Genomic DNA, 17698 nt, shown 5'->3' on the forward strand with positions numbered 1-17698 from the left:
GATTTCCAGCCGAGCTGGAGCCGCAGTACAAAGGCTGTAGGTTTTAATTCCTTAAAGCACGTGGCGCGTGCATTTGGCACAAGGATTAAGAGCGGTGTGCGAGGCGGACGTCTGTGGAGAGGCCGTGAAGTTGAACTCACTCTGTGGTTCCTGGCCAGGCTCAGGGTGAGCGGCTTCCGGTTGCGCTAAAGCTCTGGGCGTTCCGTGATGGACTACCGGCGGCTGCTGATGAGTCGGGTAGTCCCCGGGCAGTTCGACGACGCGGACTCCTCCGACAGGTAGAAAGCGATTAAATACACCGACTCCGTTGGGATTTTGCTCTCTGCCACTTCCTCCGTTGGGGGCGTTAACACTGGTTTAGAGGGAGACTGGTAGTTCATCGCTCTGGAGCTCTCCACAGCCTTTTGCGTCTTTCTCCATCCCAGCCGTGACTTTCGTTCTAGTTCACGGCAGTTATTTGTTGAAAGTCACTTGTCAAGGGTGCAGGGTTTCCGGGTTGGTTAGCATCCAGGTTGTTGAAAGGCCAAATTGGGATTAGCGATTGAGAAACACAGGTTTTTGCGCTTTAACTACATTCTGCGTTCAGAAGTACATGAGCGCCTAATATATACCAGATTTTGTCCTTAGCGCTGGAGATAGTGATGAACAAGATAAATTAAGTCCCTGTCATTGAATTTTTACCTTCTACTTGAGAAGGAGGGCAGAGTAGTACGTAGAAGTATTGGGGGGAAAAACAGACATTGATGTATGCTATGCAAATAATTTAAATCAGTTGATAGACCAAGTTATGATTTGGTCAGGGAGCTGTTAAGTCCAAAAATGCACGACAAGAATAAGCTAACCTCAGGAAGATGCAAAAACAGCCATTCAGGAAGAGGGTACAGCAAGTGCGAAGTATCCATGGTGGGATGTCTCCTGACTGTGAAAGGAGTATCTAGTGGCCTAGAGTAGAGGTAGTTGAGAAGATAGATGGTAGGTAATGATATAGAAGTGAGAAAGGGCCAGCTCACGTAGAGCCTTACAGGTAAGTGGTGGTGAGGAATTGAGATATTCTAGGTCTTAAAGTCATGGGGGAGGAATGACATCAGAGGAATGACATTAGCAGAGGAATGACATCATTTGATTTGTTACTTAAAGAAATCACTCTGCTATGGAGAAAATGGTTTTGGGAGGCAGAGTGGAAGCAGTACGAAAATAAAGTCATTCAGTTCATAGATGATGTACATTAGAGATAGGATCATAGAGATATGTTCTGGAGGTAGAAGTGACAGTGGTAGATTGGATGTGGAACATGAGGCAAAAGGAATTAAGGATAACTTTTACATAAAAACATGAAACAATTATTTTAGAATTTTAAGAAAACATCTTTGTGTTTACAGTAAGCTTTCATTAATTGTAGATTTTCCAGTAAATATATGCTGATTGCTCTCCATGTGTCAGATTCAGTGTTGGTAGGGATGCATTGGTAAACACCACTCTGACAAAGACCTTGTACTCTAGTAGGGTGAACATACTAAATCATTAGACAAATGATTTGTATTAGAATTGGGTCAGTAGTACAAAGGAGAAATGGGTGAAGAATAGGGAAAACTTACCTGAGCAAGTGATAGTAAGCTAATACTGGAAGGATAAGTAGGATTTAGCCAGAGAAATGAGGACGTTCCAGATTTATGTTTATGCATGAGCATACAAAAGGCCTTAGGAAGGCAGCTATGCTAACCTATACGACCAATGCCATAGCCAAAAGGCCTTAGGGAAGAAGTTAAGGGGAAAGAAGAAACACAACTAGTGTGGCTGTTAAATAATTAATTATTATTTATATAATAATTAATTAATAATTAATAATAATAAGTGCGAAATTGTTTGCCATCCATCACTGGATGTTGTAAAAATAAACCAGTTGATTTTGCACTACCACCTGCCCCCCATGTCTCCTGTTACTTTAGACAGTTTCTGGAGACATCTTTGTCACAACTAAGAATGGAGCTGCGCTAGTGTCATCTGGTAGGTGGAGGCCAGAGATACTGCTGAAAGTCCTACAGGGCACAAGACAACCTCCCACAACAAAGAATTGTCCAGTCAAGGTTGAGAAGTCCTGGTGTTATTTGAACGTATAACTTTAACATGCCACTCTAGGTTATTAGCAAATGAAGGATCAATTTATGGATTATGTTTATTACCTAGTAAATAGTAGGTATTTAATGATTATTCCATGGAGATTTGAAGCCCTGTAAACCATAGCAAATTAATTAGTCAAGATTGATAATCTGAATTTACTTAAACTCACATCTTAGTTTTTAAGTTGGTAGTACAAATTAGCAGTTGTTTTATATGATTTCTGTCCTTGTTCTCTACAGGGGATGTTAAAACTGGTAGTATCTCTGTTGAATCTAACTACCAGACATGTTTTGTTAGGTACACACAGTGTTTTGTTAAAATTGAATATGCCAGTTAAGTGGGAGATTTTACACAAAAATCTATATTCCTGGCTTCTCTTGAAAAACTAAAAAGATGGTAACACTGGGTTTGGATTCTTATATGAGAGTAACACCCTATTGTGTTTTCTCTGCTTTGGGCCTGTTGTTTGGGTTTGACAATCCCTTCATCTGTTTAGTTATACCCAGCCTACTTTCTCATTTGTGATGCTTGTATTCACCGTGTCTTCTCTTAATGAACAAAGGTGATTTGAAGTTCTTTGTGTAACAGGAATCTTGAGTACAGCTTCATATGTTGCAAAGTGGTATTGAGTTCAAACTAAAGCTGGTTCAGACTTATTTTCAAGTTTTGTCAGAAAGGTTTATTCTTTATTTTTTTTTACCCACTCTTACAGCAGTTCTATAAGTAGTTTTCTTAGTCAGGTCTGGAGTACTGACCAACAGAGAAGATAGCAGTATAAATTCTAACTTAAGGCAGAGGTGCATTTAACACCCGATGTACTTCTTTAGTAGGACCTAGAGAATAAGCAAACAACTGGAATAGAACTCTGAATAAACAGGAAAACTTTGTGTTAAGATTGACTTATTGGCAGATGTGTTGTAAGGAAACCTTTTAGGTATAATTTATTATATTGTAAATAAATGTAATCAGTTGGACTTAATATGTGTTATATTGAAAAATAAATACACGTGTAAATCCAGTTAGAGTGTGTGTAAACATGATAAAACATTGTTATTTCTAGTGAAAACATTAACTGGAAGATAAGGAAAGAAGAAGATGACTTTCTGTGTGAAGACTTTCAAAATAATGTGAATGAAAAAATGGATGAAGGTGAGATAGAAGATGAAGATGAAGAAGAAGAGGATTACGATGATGACGATGATTGGGACTGGGATGATGGAATTGGAAAACTCACCAAGGGTTGTATCTCAAATGGAGGGAGTAACCCACAGGTATTGTAAATGATTCTATACATTTTTATGTTGTTTGCTTATATCTCATTTATTTTAATTTTTGAAAGTCTACAGTTCTTTTTTATTGAATTTATTGGTTAATAAAGTCACATAGGTTATTTTTAAATTACATTTTATTGATTAAGCTATAACAGTTGTCCCAGTGTTTCCCCCTATGCCCCCTTCACCTAGCACCTGCCCCCACCTCAGGCAATCCCCCCACCATTGTTCATGTCCATGGAAAGATATGTAGGCTTCAGGTGTACAGTTCTGTAATACATCATCTGTATATTGTATTGTTCATCACCCCAAGTCACATCTCCTTACATCACCAGTTACCTCCCCGCCACCCCTCTTTTCCTCTGGCAGTCATCATAGTGCTGTGTGTGTCTATGACCTTTTTTCCTTCACTTAATACCTTTACCTTTTTCACCCAGCCCTGTAACCTGCCTCCTGTCTAATAGCTGTCAGTCTCTTCTCTGTATTTATGAGTCTGTTTCTATTTTGTTTGTTAGTTTATTTTGTTTACTGGATTCTACATATGAGTGAAATCAATTGGTACTTGTTTTTCTCTGGCTGGCTTATTTCACTTAGCACAATACTCTCCAGGTCCATCCATATGGTCACAAAAGGTAAGATTCCCTTCTTTTTTACTGCTGAATAGTATTCACTTGTACTTTTTTAACCACTCATCTACTGATGGGCACTTGGGTCGCTTCCAGATCTTGGCTGTTGTAAATAATGCTGCAGTGAACATAGGTATGCATGTATACTTTCAAATTAGTATTGCAGGTTTCTTTTTGGATATATTGTCAGAAGTGGAATTACTGGGTCATAAGGCAATTCCATTTTTACTTTACCGAGGAAACACCATGCTCTTTTCCACAGTGGCTGCGCCAATCTGCATTCCTACCAATAGTGCGTGAGGATTCCCTTTTCTTCACATCCTCACCAGCACTTATTGTTTGTTGATTTATTGATGATAGCCATTCTGACAGGTGTGGAGTGATATCTCATTTTGGTTTTAATTTGCACTTCTCTGATGATTAGTGACATTGAGCCTCCTTTCATATGTCTATTGACATCTGTATGTCCTCTTTGGAGAAGTGTCTGTTCAGGTTCTTGGCCCATTTTTAACTGCATTGTTTGTTTTTTGATGTTGAGTTTTGTAAGTTCTTTATAAATTTTAGATATTAGGCCCTTATAGATTATTTGCTTTACTATGCAAAAACCTTTTAGTTTGGTGTATTCCTATTTGTTTGTTTTTTCTTTTGTTTCTGTTGCTCAAGGAGATATATTAGAAAAAATATTGTTGCTAAAAGAAAGGTTAAGAGACTTTACTGCTTATGTTTTATTTTAAGACTAATGATTTCATGTCTTATATTTAAGTCTATCCATTTTGAGTTTGTTTTTGTGTATGATGTAAGAATGTGGTCTAGTTTTACTTTTTTTGTACATATTGGTCTAATTTTCCCAACACCATGTATTGAATAGATTATCTTTACCCCCATTGTACGTTCTTGTGTACTTTTTCAAATATTAATTGATCATGAAGGTATGAGTTGATTTCTGGGCTGTCTATTCCAGGGGTCCCCAACCCCTGGGCCACAGCAGTCCCTGGTCTGTTAAGAACCAGGGCGCACAGCAGGAAGTGAGCGGCAGGCAAGTAAGTGAAACTTCACTGGCATTACTGCCTGAGCTCCACTTCCTGGGCCCCCGCCCAGTCCATGGAAGAATTGAAAATTGTCTGTCATAAAACCAGTCCCCCCGCCCAGTCCATGGAAGAATTGAAAATTGTCTGTCATAAAACCAGTCCCTAGTGCCAAAAAGGTTGGGAATCACCGCTTTATCCTGCTCCATTGATCTATAGGTCTGTTTTTAGGTCAGTATCATGCTGTTTTGATTACTATAGCCTTGTATAGTATGATAACAGGTAGTGTGATCCCTTTAACTTTGTTCTTTCTTCAGATTACTATGGCTCTTCAGGCTCTTTTGTGGTTTCATATAAATTTTGGAATATTTGTTGTAGTTCTGTGAAATATGCTGTTGGTATCTTCATAGGAATTTTGTTGAATCTGTGGATTGCATTGGGTAGTATGGGCATTTTAATGATGTTAATTCTTCCTCTCCATGAACACAGTATATGGTTTCACTTATTTACCTGCTTCAGTTTCTTTCTTCAGTGTCTTATTATAATTTTCCAAGTAGAAGTTTTTTTTACTTTGTTGGTTAAATTGATTCCAAGGTATTTTATTTGATTTTTTTATGCAGTTGTAAATGAGATTGTTTTCTTAGTTTCCCTTTCTGATAGTTCATTATTGGTGTATGAAAATGCAACTAATTTCTGGATATTTATTTTGTATGCTGTTACTTTACTGAATTAATTTATCAGTTCTAGTAGTTTCTTGGTGGAATTTCTAGGGTTCTGTACATACATTATCATGTCATCTGCAAATAATGACAGTTTTACTTTTTCCTTTCCAATTTGGATGCCTTTCCTTTTTCTTGTCTGATTGCTGTGGCTAAGATTTCCAGTACTGTGTTGAATAAGAGTGGTGAAAGCGAACATTCCTGTCTTGATCCCAACTGAGCTACTCGGCCAGGGCTGATTTCAATCTTCTTATATTTATCGAGACTTGTTTTGTGTTCTAACATGGTCTGTCCTAGAAAATGTTCTGTGTACACTTAAAAGGATGTATAGTCTACTGCTTTGGGGGTGAAATGTTTTGAATATATCAGTTAAATCCGTCTGATCTTGTGTGTCATTTAAGACTGTCATTTTCCTTGCTGATTTTCTTTCTTTTTTTTAATGTTATTTTATTTTTTTTCAATTTTTTTATTTAATTATTTTTCAAGTACAGTTTTCTGTCTATTACTCCCATCCCATCCCACCCCCGTGCTCCCCCCTCCCTCCCATTTCCACCCTTCTAGGTTGTTGTCCATGTATCATTTATATATGTTCCTCTAAATCCCTCCCCTATTTCCCCTGAAATTCCCTTCCCTCTCCCCTCTGGTCACTGTCAGGCTGTTCTCTATTTCAGTGTGTTTGGTTATATTTTGCTTGCTTGTTTGTTTTGTTGTTTAGCTTTCTGTTAAAGGTGAGATCATATGGTATTTGTCCTTCAACACCTGGCTTATTTCACTCAGCATAATGCTTTCCAGTTCCATCCATGATGTTGCAAAAGGTAGGAGCTCCTTCTTTCTTTCTGCAGCATAGAATTCCATAGTGTATATGTACCATAGTTTTTTGATCCATTCGTTTACTGACGAATGTATCACCTAGGTTGCTTCCAACTCTTGGCTATTGTAAATTGTGCTGTTATGAACATTGGGGTGCATAGGTTCTTTGGGATTGGTGTTTTAGGGTTCTTAGGATACAATCCTAGCAGTGGAATTGCTGGGTCAAAAGGCAAGTCCAATTTTAGTTTTCTGAGAAAAATTCCATACTGTTTTCCATAATGGTTGTACCAGTCTGCAATCCCACCAACAGTGGACCAGAGTCCCCTTTTCCCCACACCCTCTCCAACATTTGTTGTTTATTGCTTTGTTTATGATAGCCATTCTCACCGGTGTAAAGTGGTATCTCATTGTAGTTTTAATTTGCATCTCTCTGATAGCTAGTGATATTGAGCATCTTTTCATGTGTCTCTGGATCCTCTGTATGTCCTCCTTGCAGAAGTGTCTGTTCAAGTCCTTTCCCCATTTTTTAATTGGGTTAGTTGTCTTCTTAGAGTGAAGTCGTGTGAGTTCTTTGTATATTTTGGAGATTAAACCTTTGTCTGAGGTATCATTGGCAAATATGTTTTCCCATACAGTTGGTTGTCTTTTTATTTTAATGCTGTTTTCTTTAGCCATACGGAAGCTTTTTATTTTGATGAGATCCCATTTGTTTATTCTTTCCTTTATATTCCTTACTCTAGGGGACATATCAGTAAAAATGTTCCTGCGTGAAATATCTGATATTTTCCTGCCAATGTTCTCCTCTAGGACTTTAATGGTGTCACGGCTTATATTTAAGTCTTTTATCCACCTTGAATTTATTTTGCTGGATGGTGTAAGTTGGTGCTCAAGTTTCATTTTTTTGCATGTAGCTGTCCAGTTCTCCCAACACCATTTGTTGAAGAGGCTATCTTTACCCCATTTTATGTTACTACCCCCTTTGTCGAATATTAATTGACTGTAGAGAGTTGGGTTTATTTCTGGGTTCTCTATTCTGTTCCATTGGTCTATGTGCTTGTTTTTATGCCAGTACCAGGCTGTTTTGATTACAGTGGCCTTGTAATACAGTTTGATATCAGGTATTGTGATCCCTCCTACTTTGTTCTTCTTTCTTAACATTGCAGCTGCTATTCAGGGTCTTTTATGGTTCCATATAAATTTTTTAAGTGTTTGTTCTATGTCTGTGAAATATGCCATTGGCACTTTAATAGGTATTGTGAATCTGTAAATTGCTTCCTTGCTGATTTTCTGTGTGGAAGATCTATCCATTGATGTCAGTGGGGTGTTAAAATCCTGTGCTATGTCTATATTCCTGTTGATTTCTCCCTTTATGTCCATCAATAATTGATTTATGTATTTAGGTGCTTCTTTGTTGAGTGCATAAATGTTAACAAAGGTTATATTCTCTTGTCCCCTTTATCATTATGTAGTATCCTTTTTTAAAAAAATTTTATTTATCTTTTAGAAGGGAAGGGAAGGAGAAAGGGAGAGAAATATCAATGTATGGTTGCCTCTCGTGCGTCCCCTGCTGGGAACTGGCCTGCAACCCAGGCCTGTGCCCTGGCTGGGAATCGAACCACGATACTATGGTTCGCAGGCCTGCGCTCAATCCACTGAGCTACACCAGCCAGGGCTTTCATTATGTAGTATCCTTTGTCTCTTACTATATAGCCTTTGCTTTAAAGTTTATTTTGTCATAAGTAAGTATTGCTACCCCAGCTTTTATTTGTGTTGGTGTGATATATCTTTTTATTTCTTTATTTTTGGTGTGTGTGTATCTTTCATATGAAGGTGGGTCTCTTGTAGACAGTAGGTATGTGGATCTTGTTTTCTTACTGATTCAGCAACCCTGTATCTTTTGATTGGAGCATTTAAGCCATTTACATTTAAAGTGATTATTGATAGGTACATATTTATTGCCGTTTTATTATTTTAACTATGTTCCTCTGGTTTTTTTTTCCTTAACCCTGCAGAGGTCATGGTCAAAAAAGTTACAGTGTAGGTTTCATGTATCTGAGAGATTAATTCATACTAGTATGTGTTGAAATGCCAAAAAAACTGTTAAAAACTGCAAATTTGCATTTCTTTTATTACATATTTATATAATAAAATACATGGTAGTTGACACAAAATATTTTATGGCTGTTTTCTACTTTGAGCTCTATTGGATTTTTGCTCCACTTTGATTTTTTATCTTTTCTAAAAAATACTTCTCATGTCTAATTCATCTTCACTAGAAGTATGTTGCTTGGTATATGAATCTTCTGAATGAACTTCCACATAATCTTCATCTTCTAAATTACTTTTATTTTCACATTTGTCTCTTATCATTATCATCATTGACTTGATTAGCATTCACTGAAGTTTTTCAGCATCTGTTGGATTATTGCATTGTTATATTTTTCCAGCTGTTTTCAACGGTAAATGAAAAAAAAAAACAATACTTCGAAATTTGTGCAAAAATACACCTACATGAACACTGACTTGGGAGTTTGCAGTATCTCTCAACTACAATTTATTATGGGATATCACACACCCTTAAGAAACGTTTTATAACCAAACTGACAGCTTAAACGTTATGCCTTAACATTAGTCATGTACAAAGAAGCAGCTAGTCAAGGCCTTATACCTATGCACCTGATGTTTATAACAGTATTTAAGAAAAGAGTTTGTTTGTATCACTCAGATTAGCTGCAGCTTCCATAGGGTTAAAGAAGACCCTTTAAGACTGGTTGATGGTAATGAACCCCTTTACCTTTTGTTTGCTGGGAAGCTCTTTACTTCTTCTTTAATTGTAAATGATAGTCTTGTTGGGTAAAGTAGTGTTGGTTGTAGGTCCTTGCTTTTCTGTTGAGAAATCAGCTGACAGTCTTATGGAAGCTTTCCTGTGGCAATTAACTGCTTTTCTCTTGCTGCTTTTAAGATTCTCTCCTTGTCTTTAACCTTTTCCACTTTAATTATGTGTGTCTTATTGTGGGCCTTTCTGGGTTCATCTTGTTTTGACTCTGTGCTTCCTGTACCATGTGTCTTTCCTTCAGCAGATTAGGGAAGTTTTCAGTTATTATTTCTTTAAATAGGTTCTCAATCCCTTTCTCTTTCTCCTCTCCTTCTGGTACCTGTATGATGTGGATGTTGTTACACTTCATGTTGTCTCACAGGTCACTTAAACTATATTCATTTATTTTTATTTTTATTTTTTTAAAATATTTTAAAAGATTTTTATTTATTTATTTATCTTTAGAGGGGAAAGGAAGGAGAGAAGGAGAGAAGTATCAATGTATGGTTGCCTCTCGTGAATCCCCTGCTGGGAACTGGCCTGCAACCAGGCTTGTGCCCTGACTGGGAAGTTATATTCATTTAAAAATTTTTTTTCTTGCTGCTCTGATTGGGTGTTTTCTGTTACCTTGTCTTCCAAATCACTGATTTAATCCTCTGTTTCATCTAACCTATTGTTGATTCCTTTATCTAGTGTATTCCTCCTTTCAAATCTGTATTCATTTCTGACTGACTGATTCCTTTTTATAGTTTCTGTGTCCTTTTTCATGACTTTGTAGTTCTCACTAAGTTCCTTGAACATCTTTATAATCATAACTTTGAATTCTGTATCTGATAAATTGCTTGCCTCCATTTCATTTATCTCTTTTTTCTGGAGATTTCTCCTGTTCTTTCATTTGGAGTTTGTTTCGTTGTCTCCCCATGTTGGCTGCTTCTTTGTGTTTGTTTCCATGTATTAGGTAGATCCACTGTGACTCCCAGTCTTGGTAGTATGGCCTTATGTAATAGGTTTTCTGTGGGACCCAGTGGTATAGTCTCCTTGATCACTTGAATTGGGTGCTCCTGGAATGTCTCTTGTTTGTGTTTTGTGGATCCTCCTGTTGTAATTGAGTCTTGATTGCTATCGACCCATTTGTGCATGGGGTCTACTTGCATTCTGCCAGGAGTCTGATCTCAGCGGGGTGGAGCTGCTGGGATCCTGGAGAATTTGGCTAGCAGGTCTTTCATGAGGGGGAGGTGCCAGTTAGTTCACGGAAAAATCAGGGGGAATGGCCTCTCTCAAAGCCACACAACTCAGTCACTGAGACACCCTGAGCCTGTCCAGACCTCTATACACGGGCCCTGGCAGCTGACTCCTCAGTAGGGTACAACCTCTACAGGGAAGAGTGAGAGGGAATCCAGAATATGAGGCTATTGCTTCCCCCCAGGCTGATACCATATGGATGGAAGTGCTAAAATGTCTGCAGTGTGGGAGACATACACAGCACAGGGATCTTGGCTGCTGTCCCTTGAGCTCTGTCCCCCAGAGCCACAAACCCAGTTTCTTCTCACACGACTCTAATCCTCCCTACCCTCCCTTCACAGGAGCCTAGGATGAGTAAACAAGATTTTATGTGTTGGCACTTTAAGAAGCCACATGTGTCTCTAGCAGATCTCTGCCTTTCCATGGCAGGTAGAATCTTTGCTGATTTTCACAGCCAGATTTAATATGGGTACCTCTTTCTGGTTCTGGTGCTCTGGGCTGGGGAGCCCAGTTTGGGGTTGAGACCCCACACCTCTCAGAGAGAACCTTTTGCATGCAGCTGAGATATCCGTCCAGGATTTTAGCCACCACCTGTGGGAGCAGAGCCAGCCCTTTTTGTGTTCCCACCCTTCCTATCAGTCTCGATGTGGTGGCGGCTTCTGTAAATCTTTGGTTATAAGACTGCTCTTCAGCTGGTCTTTAGTTGGTTATTTGGGGGGGGGGGGCTCCGCCTGCAGGGCCCCCTTGGCCACCACGAATGAGAATAAGTCTACCAAGACATGATTTACTTGGGGAGGAAAGATGGCTGATCTCAAAGGAGGAGGGCCCAGAGCCTTTTCCTCAGTGGGCTTTTATTGGGTTCATTTTGCACAGGAATACAAAAGGTAAAAGCTCATTAATCATTGTTAGGCAGTAAGGATCAAACAATGGATAACATACATAGAACTCTAGGGGCTTATTCTGAATCAGGGTCTATTTGCTAAAGGGCTACAAAACTTTGGGAAACAAACTCATTTCCTGTTCAGACCTTTATCATTTAATTAAGAGCATTCTTAGCAAAGCAGGTTTCAAAGGATTTTACATATTCTTTCTTAGGCCCAATCACTTGGAGAACCCACCCTTTCTAGCACAGGGCTCTACCACCCTCTGGCATTGTTTCAGGCTTAAGTCAGGCTGGGGAAGTAAGGCAGCCAAGAAATTAGGAGACGTCTTGCAGACAGAATGAGGACTCAGGCTGTGTCAAAGCTGAGGGGCAAGGGTCCATCACCCCTTTTTGCTATAGCCCCCCAAGTCCTTCCCTGTGGCCTCCATGTGATTGTGCCTGTCTTAAGTTGTTCCCCCCTTGGGGAGTCTTACCTGTCATTGGCTAACCAATCAAGCACTGGGGGCCAGTTATGGATGAAGTAAAAGGAGCAGAAGTGGTGCTCCTGCCAGGGAGATAAGCTTTGTCTCCTTAGTGGTTTATGGTCCTCCTTAGGTCGCTCACTCAGCCTTAGCCATGGAGGGGTTACAGCTTCTGAAAGCAGGCAGGGTGGTTCCCAACAGTTATTTAGGTTGCTTGCTCTATATTTTAGTTGTGATTCCAGTTTTTTCCTGGTAGGTGGTGAGTATAACTTCTGCTTAATCCCTGCCATCTTGGATATGCCTATATGTCTTCTTTTAAAATATTTAATTCATTTTTAGAGAGAGGGTAAGGGAGGGAAAAGGAAAGGGAAATATCCGTGTGTAAGAGTAACATCAATTGATTGTCTCTCACATGTACTCCGAGAGGGGACCAGGCTGCTACCCAGGCATGTGCCCTGACCAAGCATTGAACCAGCAACCTTACTTTGTGGAATAGGGCTCAACTAACTGAGCCCCACAGGTCAGGGCCTATCTTCTTTTTATAAAGGACCTTTTTTGGTTCTGGAATTGAGTAACTGAAAGATTTTCTTTAGGTTATATTACTCTGTAGCCCCAGCCTTTATTGATTTTTATTCTTCATTCTTTCTGTATTTCTAGTAATATCACAGATATGGATTCCTTCCATGATGTATAAGTTTAAAAAGAGTTATGTAAGTTGTCATAAAATAATGAGCTTAAAAATCTTGTTAAGAAAGGACATGAATAGTCAGTTTTCTACCAATGTGGAAAAGGTTCAATTTCATTAGTAATTAAAGAAATGCAGATTAAATAGGTAGAGATGCTTTTTTTTAACCTATATGGCTGACAGAGACAATATAGATAACTGATGGTCTAATAAATAGGTACAAGTATTTGGAAGAAAACCTTATAAAATAACTACTCAGCAATTCTTCTAGGAGTGTACCAAGATTTAGCTACAAAATGATCCTCCAGTATTGTTTCTAGTACAGGAACCTTGAAAACAACCTTGCCCTGAATAGGTGGCTCAGTTGGTTTTAGTGTTGTCTGGTATGCCAGAAAAAATGCAGGTTCAGATCCTAGTCAGGGCACATACCTAGGTTGTGGGTTTGATCCCCCCCGGTTAGAGTGTGTCCAGGAGGCAACCAGTTGACGTCTGTCTCTCACATCAATGTTTCTCTCTCCCTTTCTCTCTGTCTCTGTAGCTCTGTAACCCCCTTCCTTTCACTCTAAAATCAATTGAAACATATCCTTGGGTGAGGATTAAAAAAAGAAAGGGAAAAAATAAACCAACCTTGATTAAATTTGTTATGGGGCTGGTTCACAGAATGGGAGATTATGCAGCCAGAAAATGCTAGAATGGAAGATTGTATTAATGATGTGGAAATATGTTCATGATCTACCATCTTCTACCATGTTCAAAACACAAGCTATCAAACCATGTAAAGCCTGCTTCTCAAACTGGGAGTAACAAGTGTCAGGAGTTTACAGAGCCATGGAGTTAATATAGTGCATCTTACTGGAGCATAAAGGTTCCCAAAAAGATAGGGAGGGGAGAAAATAAAAAACATTTCTTTCAAAATTAAAACAGCTCTTGTGGACTAGAATGCATGCATTTTTACAATAACCAAAGAAATTTCACATTTGTAATCTTGTTTTGGTAACTCTTTCATTGATGCACGGGTGAGACATTTTTTCAACAATGTCTCAATAAGTAAAGCTAGGGAAAAAACTGTATGTACTTAAATGTTAACTGTTATCTTTGGGCACTGGGATTATAGATGATTAAAATTTTATCTGTGTTTTGTACCGTGAAATTTTATGATTTTAACTTAAAATTTATCTTAAAACTTTAATGGAAAAATTTTTTAAGTTTTGTGCAAACAAGAAACAACTCAGCCTCCAAATTCCAGGCTTTGATAACAGGATTGAATCAGTAATTATTATAGGTCCTTTTTATGTATACTCTCTTTTCTTATTTATGTGTTCTGGATGTCACCTCTTTTTCTCATTTTGCCATTATTGAAGTTTGTACATCGCACCAGTCTAAGTGTTAAGCCTCATTCTCAGTCTCCTTTTCTTGAGATACTAGGCCCAGAATGAAATTCTTAGAACCAGTTGGTTATTGGTCCTGGCTCATTACCATTTATTTTGGACACAAGTGAACATATCCGAGTTTTAGATTTATAAGCCAGTCTAATTAAAAAAATGCATTAAATTTTATTTATAATAATGAGGAATATGTTGTTAAAAGGTTTTGACAAAACCACCCAGATTATGCAAACCCTTTGTTTTAGCCAGTAACTTTCCCCTTGTATTTCAAATGCCTTTTAAAAACATTTGAGCCAATTTTATTGATTTTTACCTTTCCTTAGGGTACACCTCTAAGTATTGATGCTTTAATAGTTAACAATGAACCAAGAGAAAAAAATGTGATGATTTGTATATGTAACTACTGCCTTAAATTCTGGAACTCATTTATTCTAGGCAAATCGACAGCCTTCCAGCTACAATTCAGCCAAAATGTCTACTCCAGCAGACAAGGTCTTACGGAAATATGAGAATAAAATTAATCTAGGTGAGTTTGTAAAATACATTTCCTCACTAGGCCATGAGGAAATTCTTTGGAAATACATGAATTGTTATAAAATTTTATTGGATCAAGAAATTAGTATATTCAGTGTTACTGACTGAATAATGCTTACAAAAAATAAATGCTAAGTAATTTAAAAACATTGCTTCAAGGGAAAGACTTGAGCTTATGCTTTCTCAGTTCTTTTTTCTTGCCTGTTGTACAAATAGATACTTTCAAGTTATTGTCTGTTTTGTATTGGGTTGTATAGTTGGATTATATAATGTTAGGATGTTGAAACTACTAGAACATTGACTATAATTAGATTTTGTTTGCCAGGGACATTTTATGTAGGCATTAGTCATTTAGTGAGCTGCTGAATGTAAGGAGTCAGAATGTTTTGAGCTACCACCTCTTGAAAAATGCATGGTCATCTTTCTCTTGTAGACATTGACTTGTTATTAACATAGCACAGCATCTTACAACCTGTCACTGCCTATCATGAACCTATAATTTGAAGTGAAACTTAAGTTTTTAGAATTAAGCTTGGAATCCAAGCAGTTGCATTATCTATATTAGCTGTACAAAACATTAAGTGTCTGAAATTCAGCAGATGCAGATACAGTATTTTTTAGGAATTTCTATATCTAGATTTCTATGGCTCACAAATTACAGCTGTAGTGATGAAAGTGACACTTGTTATTAAGGAAACACAACTTAGTACTTACCTTTAAAAACATGAAAAATGTTTTTCATTACTAAAATATATTCTATGTATAATAAAATATTCAGATAATAGAGAAGAGAGGAGAAGTATCCTATTCAGAAAGACTATTGATGTCTTTCTATTCCACATGTTTACATTGTGGTTTTTTTTTTTAGATAAACTAAATGTTACTGATTCTGTCATAAATAAAGTTGCTGAAAAGTCTAGACAAAAGGAAGCAGACATGTAAGTAATATTTAAATATTAAAACATGGTTGATAGGGTCTAATTCTAGACAGATTAGGTGGTGTACTAGTCATAATTCTTTTGCCGAAGATTTTTTTTGGGGGGGTGGGGCTTGGGGGGGGGTTTGTGTGTACTTAAATGAGGATATCTTATGCCTTTGTAAGTTAAAGATATTGAACGAGACTTCTTTAGAAATGTGTGGTAAAACTGTGCTGTTATGAAATTTACAAATGTGCTCTTAGGATAACAGTGTTTGTAAATTTCTGTTTAAATGTTAAACTTCTAAAAGGTTAAAATCTTAGCATAAAAATGTTCCCTTTTCATGATTTATTAAAAGTTATTCCCTTCCATTATTTTTTTAAATCAAGATAAGATTTAAAACTAAATAGTGTTATAAGTGAAAATAGATTGCATTTACACTTCCATTCTCAAAACCAGCTGTGTAAGATCTGCCTAATTTCTACATGCTGTTAACTCTGAGGCATTAACCATATATTATAAAGAGTGACACTAAGATTATACAATTAGTAATGTTAGAACTGAACTTAAAAACCAATTTTCTTATGACTGAAAACCAACTTTTTTCTGGTTTCTTGCTGTGCACAAGAGATAATAGCTTTTTGAGAAACACCGTGGTTATTTGTTATTTCATTGATGTGTCCGAGTCTTTGTGTTTGAATCTTTATTAACTGAGGTTAGTGTACTAATTGAGTCATTTAGCGTGTGAACTGAAGCTAGTCAGATTTTGCATTTTAATACAGAACTCAGTAACTGTCTTCTAATGATTCCTGGACTTATGTCTGAAGAAAAGCACTCTAAAGAGAAAGCCTCATGAATTGACTTTAATTCTGTAGCAATAGAATCATTAAAGATTTGAAGGACAGTGTAGACTTAATCTTTCTTTTTTATAGCCATAGTTCATGTTACCTCACCTGTTGTTTATATTTAATGCTTCTAAAATATGAATAGAATTATTTTCATTGTAGATGTGCTCCATTTGCCCTTGGGAACTGAATTCTTATTAAGGGGAAATGAAAGAAGCTTCACTGAATGATGAAACCATAAGATCCTGAAATCTGTTTTTAAAGAAACTACTTACTAAGGAATTTCATGGAATAATGTGCCTGTCGAAACTTTTTATTTTGGCTTCTCTGGCTGAATTTTGAATGTCACCTATACTGTTTTGTTTTTGGTTAGGTATCGCATCAAAGATAAGGCAGACAGAGCAACTGTAGAACAGGTACAATGTAAATGTTACAAGTTCTTATTTTAAAGTAGCATTTATTTTCTCTTTGAATTGTAGCTTGCTTTTGTTCTTAATTCTAATGTTACCTAAAATTACTCATATAAAATTATTCTTTATAATTTTGAATTTAGAGATCTACATTTTGTTTTATTTATAATAGAACTGTTAGCAGACAGAGTGGAGTCATGCCTCACTCTGGCCACCATGTAGTGCTTTCATCTTAGGGGATGCAGGAGTGACTATATAACTAGATAATCTTTTGTCTTAAACAAGGTCGGCAGGAATTTTGTGAACTTTCCTAGAAGATAGGTCAGGTATCTTCCACAAAGTAGGTGGGTGATGTGTGTGTGTGAGAGAGAGACACACACAAGTAATGCCTTAAAATTTTCAATTAGAAATCCCTTACTTGGTTTAGAAATCACCAGGGTGTGCTTGTTTGGTTCTTTCTATTTAAGAATGGGGAAAAGTTGGCCCTTGGTTTTCCCACATGTAGAGGGCCGAGATTGGATGTTAGCATAGACCCAGGTTTTTTATGTGAACAAAGAGATAAAAGGGGTCAGAATGTTGCTACTGCAACCTGTCACCCACTTTCCACCATACACATGTGCACATTTTGGAATAGCGGCCTCTTTGGTTTAAGATGTAAGCATCTCTTCTATAACATACCTCAGTCCCCAGAGGAGTAACACCCAACTTGTGCTCTAGAACCATTTGTGTAATTGGAGAATTTCACATTCAGTCTGGCAGGAACATGCCTGGACTTGTATCGTCATTGTCCTCTAATTTATTTATTTTGTGTGATATTTGTGTGTGTGTGATTGGAAACAAAGTGTGGTCCAGCTCAGAGAGATGAGGCAGCTTCAACTTTCAAAGACTTTAAAATAACACAGACAGAAAAACCCTTCTTTTTCTCTTTTGAAATTAATTTTGAATGACAGTA

General features: G+C 37.4%; 1 protein-coding gene across 2 annotated transcripts in view; it reads left to right on the top strand.

Annotated features, from left to right (window-relative positions):
• The first annotated feature begins 1 nt into the window (after nt 1).
• Nucleotides 2-17698, top strand: part of RIOK1 (RIO kinase 1) — a 34185-nt gene continuing 16488 nt past the window's right edge. The window contains exons 1-5 of one of the 2 annotated variants that reach the window (XM_037045373.1): nt 2-278; nt 3179-3389; nt 14476-14566; nt 15443-15512; nt 16710-16752. In XM_037045373.1, coding sequence (XP_036901268.1) covers nt 208-278; nt 3179-3389; nt 14476-14566; nt 15443-15512; nt 16710-16752 — 486 coding nt within the window. In that variant the 5' untranslated portion in view covers nt 2-207. The remainder of the gene's footprint in view (nt 279-3178; nt 3390-14475; nt 14567-15442; nt 15513-16709; nt 16753-17698) is intronic. The other variant, XM_037045374.1, reaches the window with a different exon arrangement.

The sequence above is a fragment of the Sturnira hondurensis genome, unplaced genomic scaffold (assembly GCF_014824575.4).
Source record: "Sturnira hondurensis isolate 20B ecotype Veracruz unplaced genomic scaffold, ASM1482457v3 Scaffold0004271, whole genome shotgun sequence".
Taxonomy (NCBI): domain Eukaryota; kingdom Metazoa; phylum Chordata; class Mammalia; order Chiroptera; family Phyllostomidae; genus Sturnira; species Sturnira hondurensis.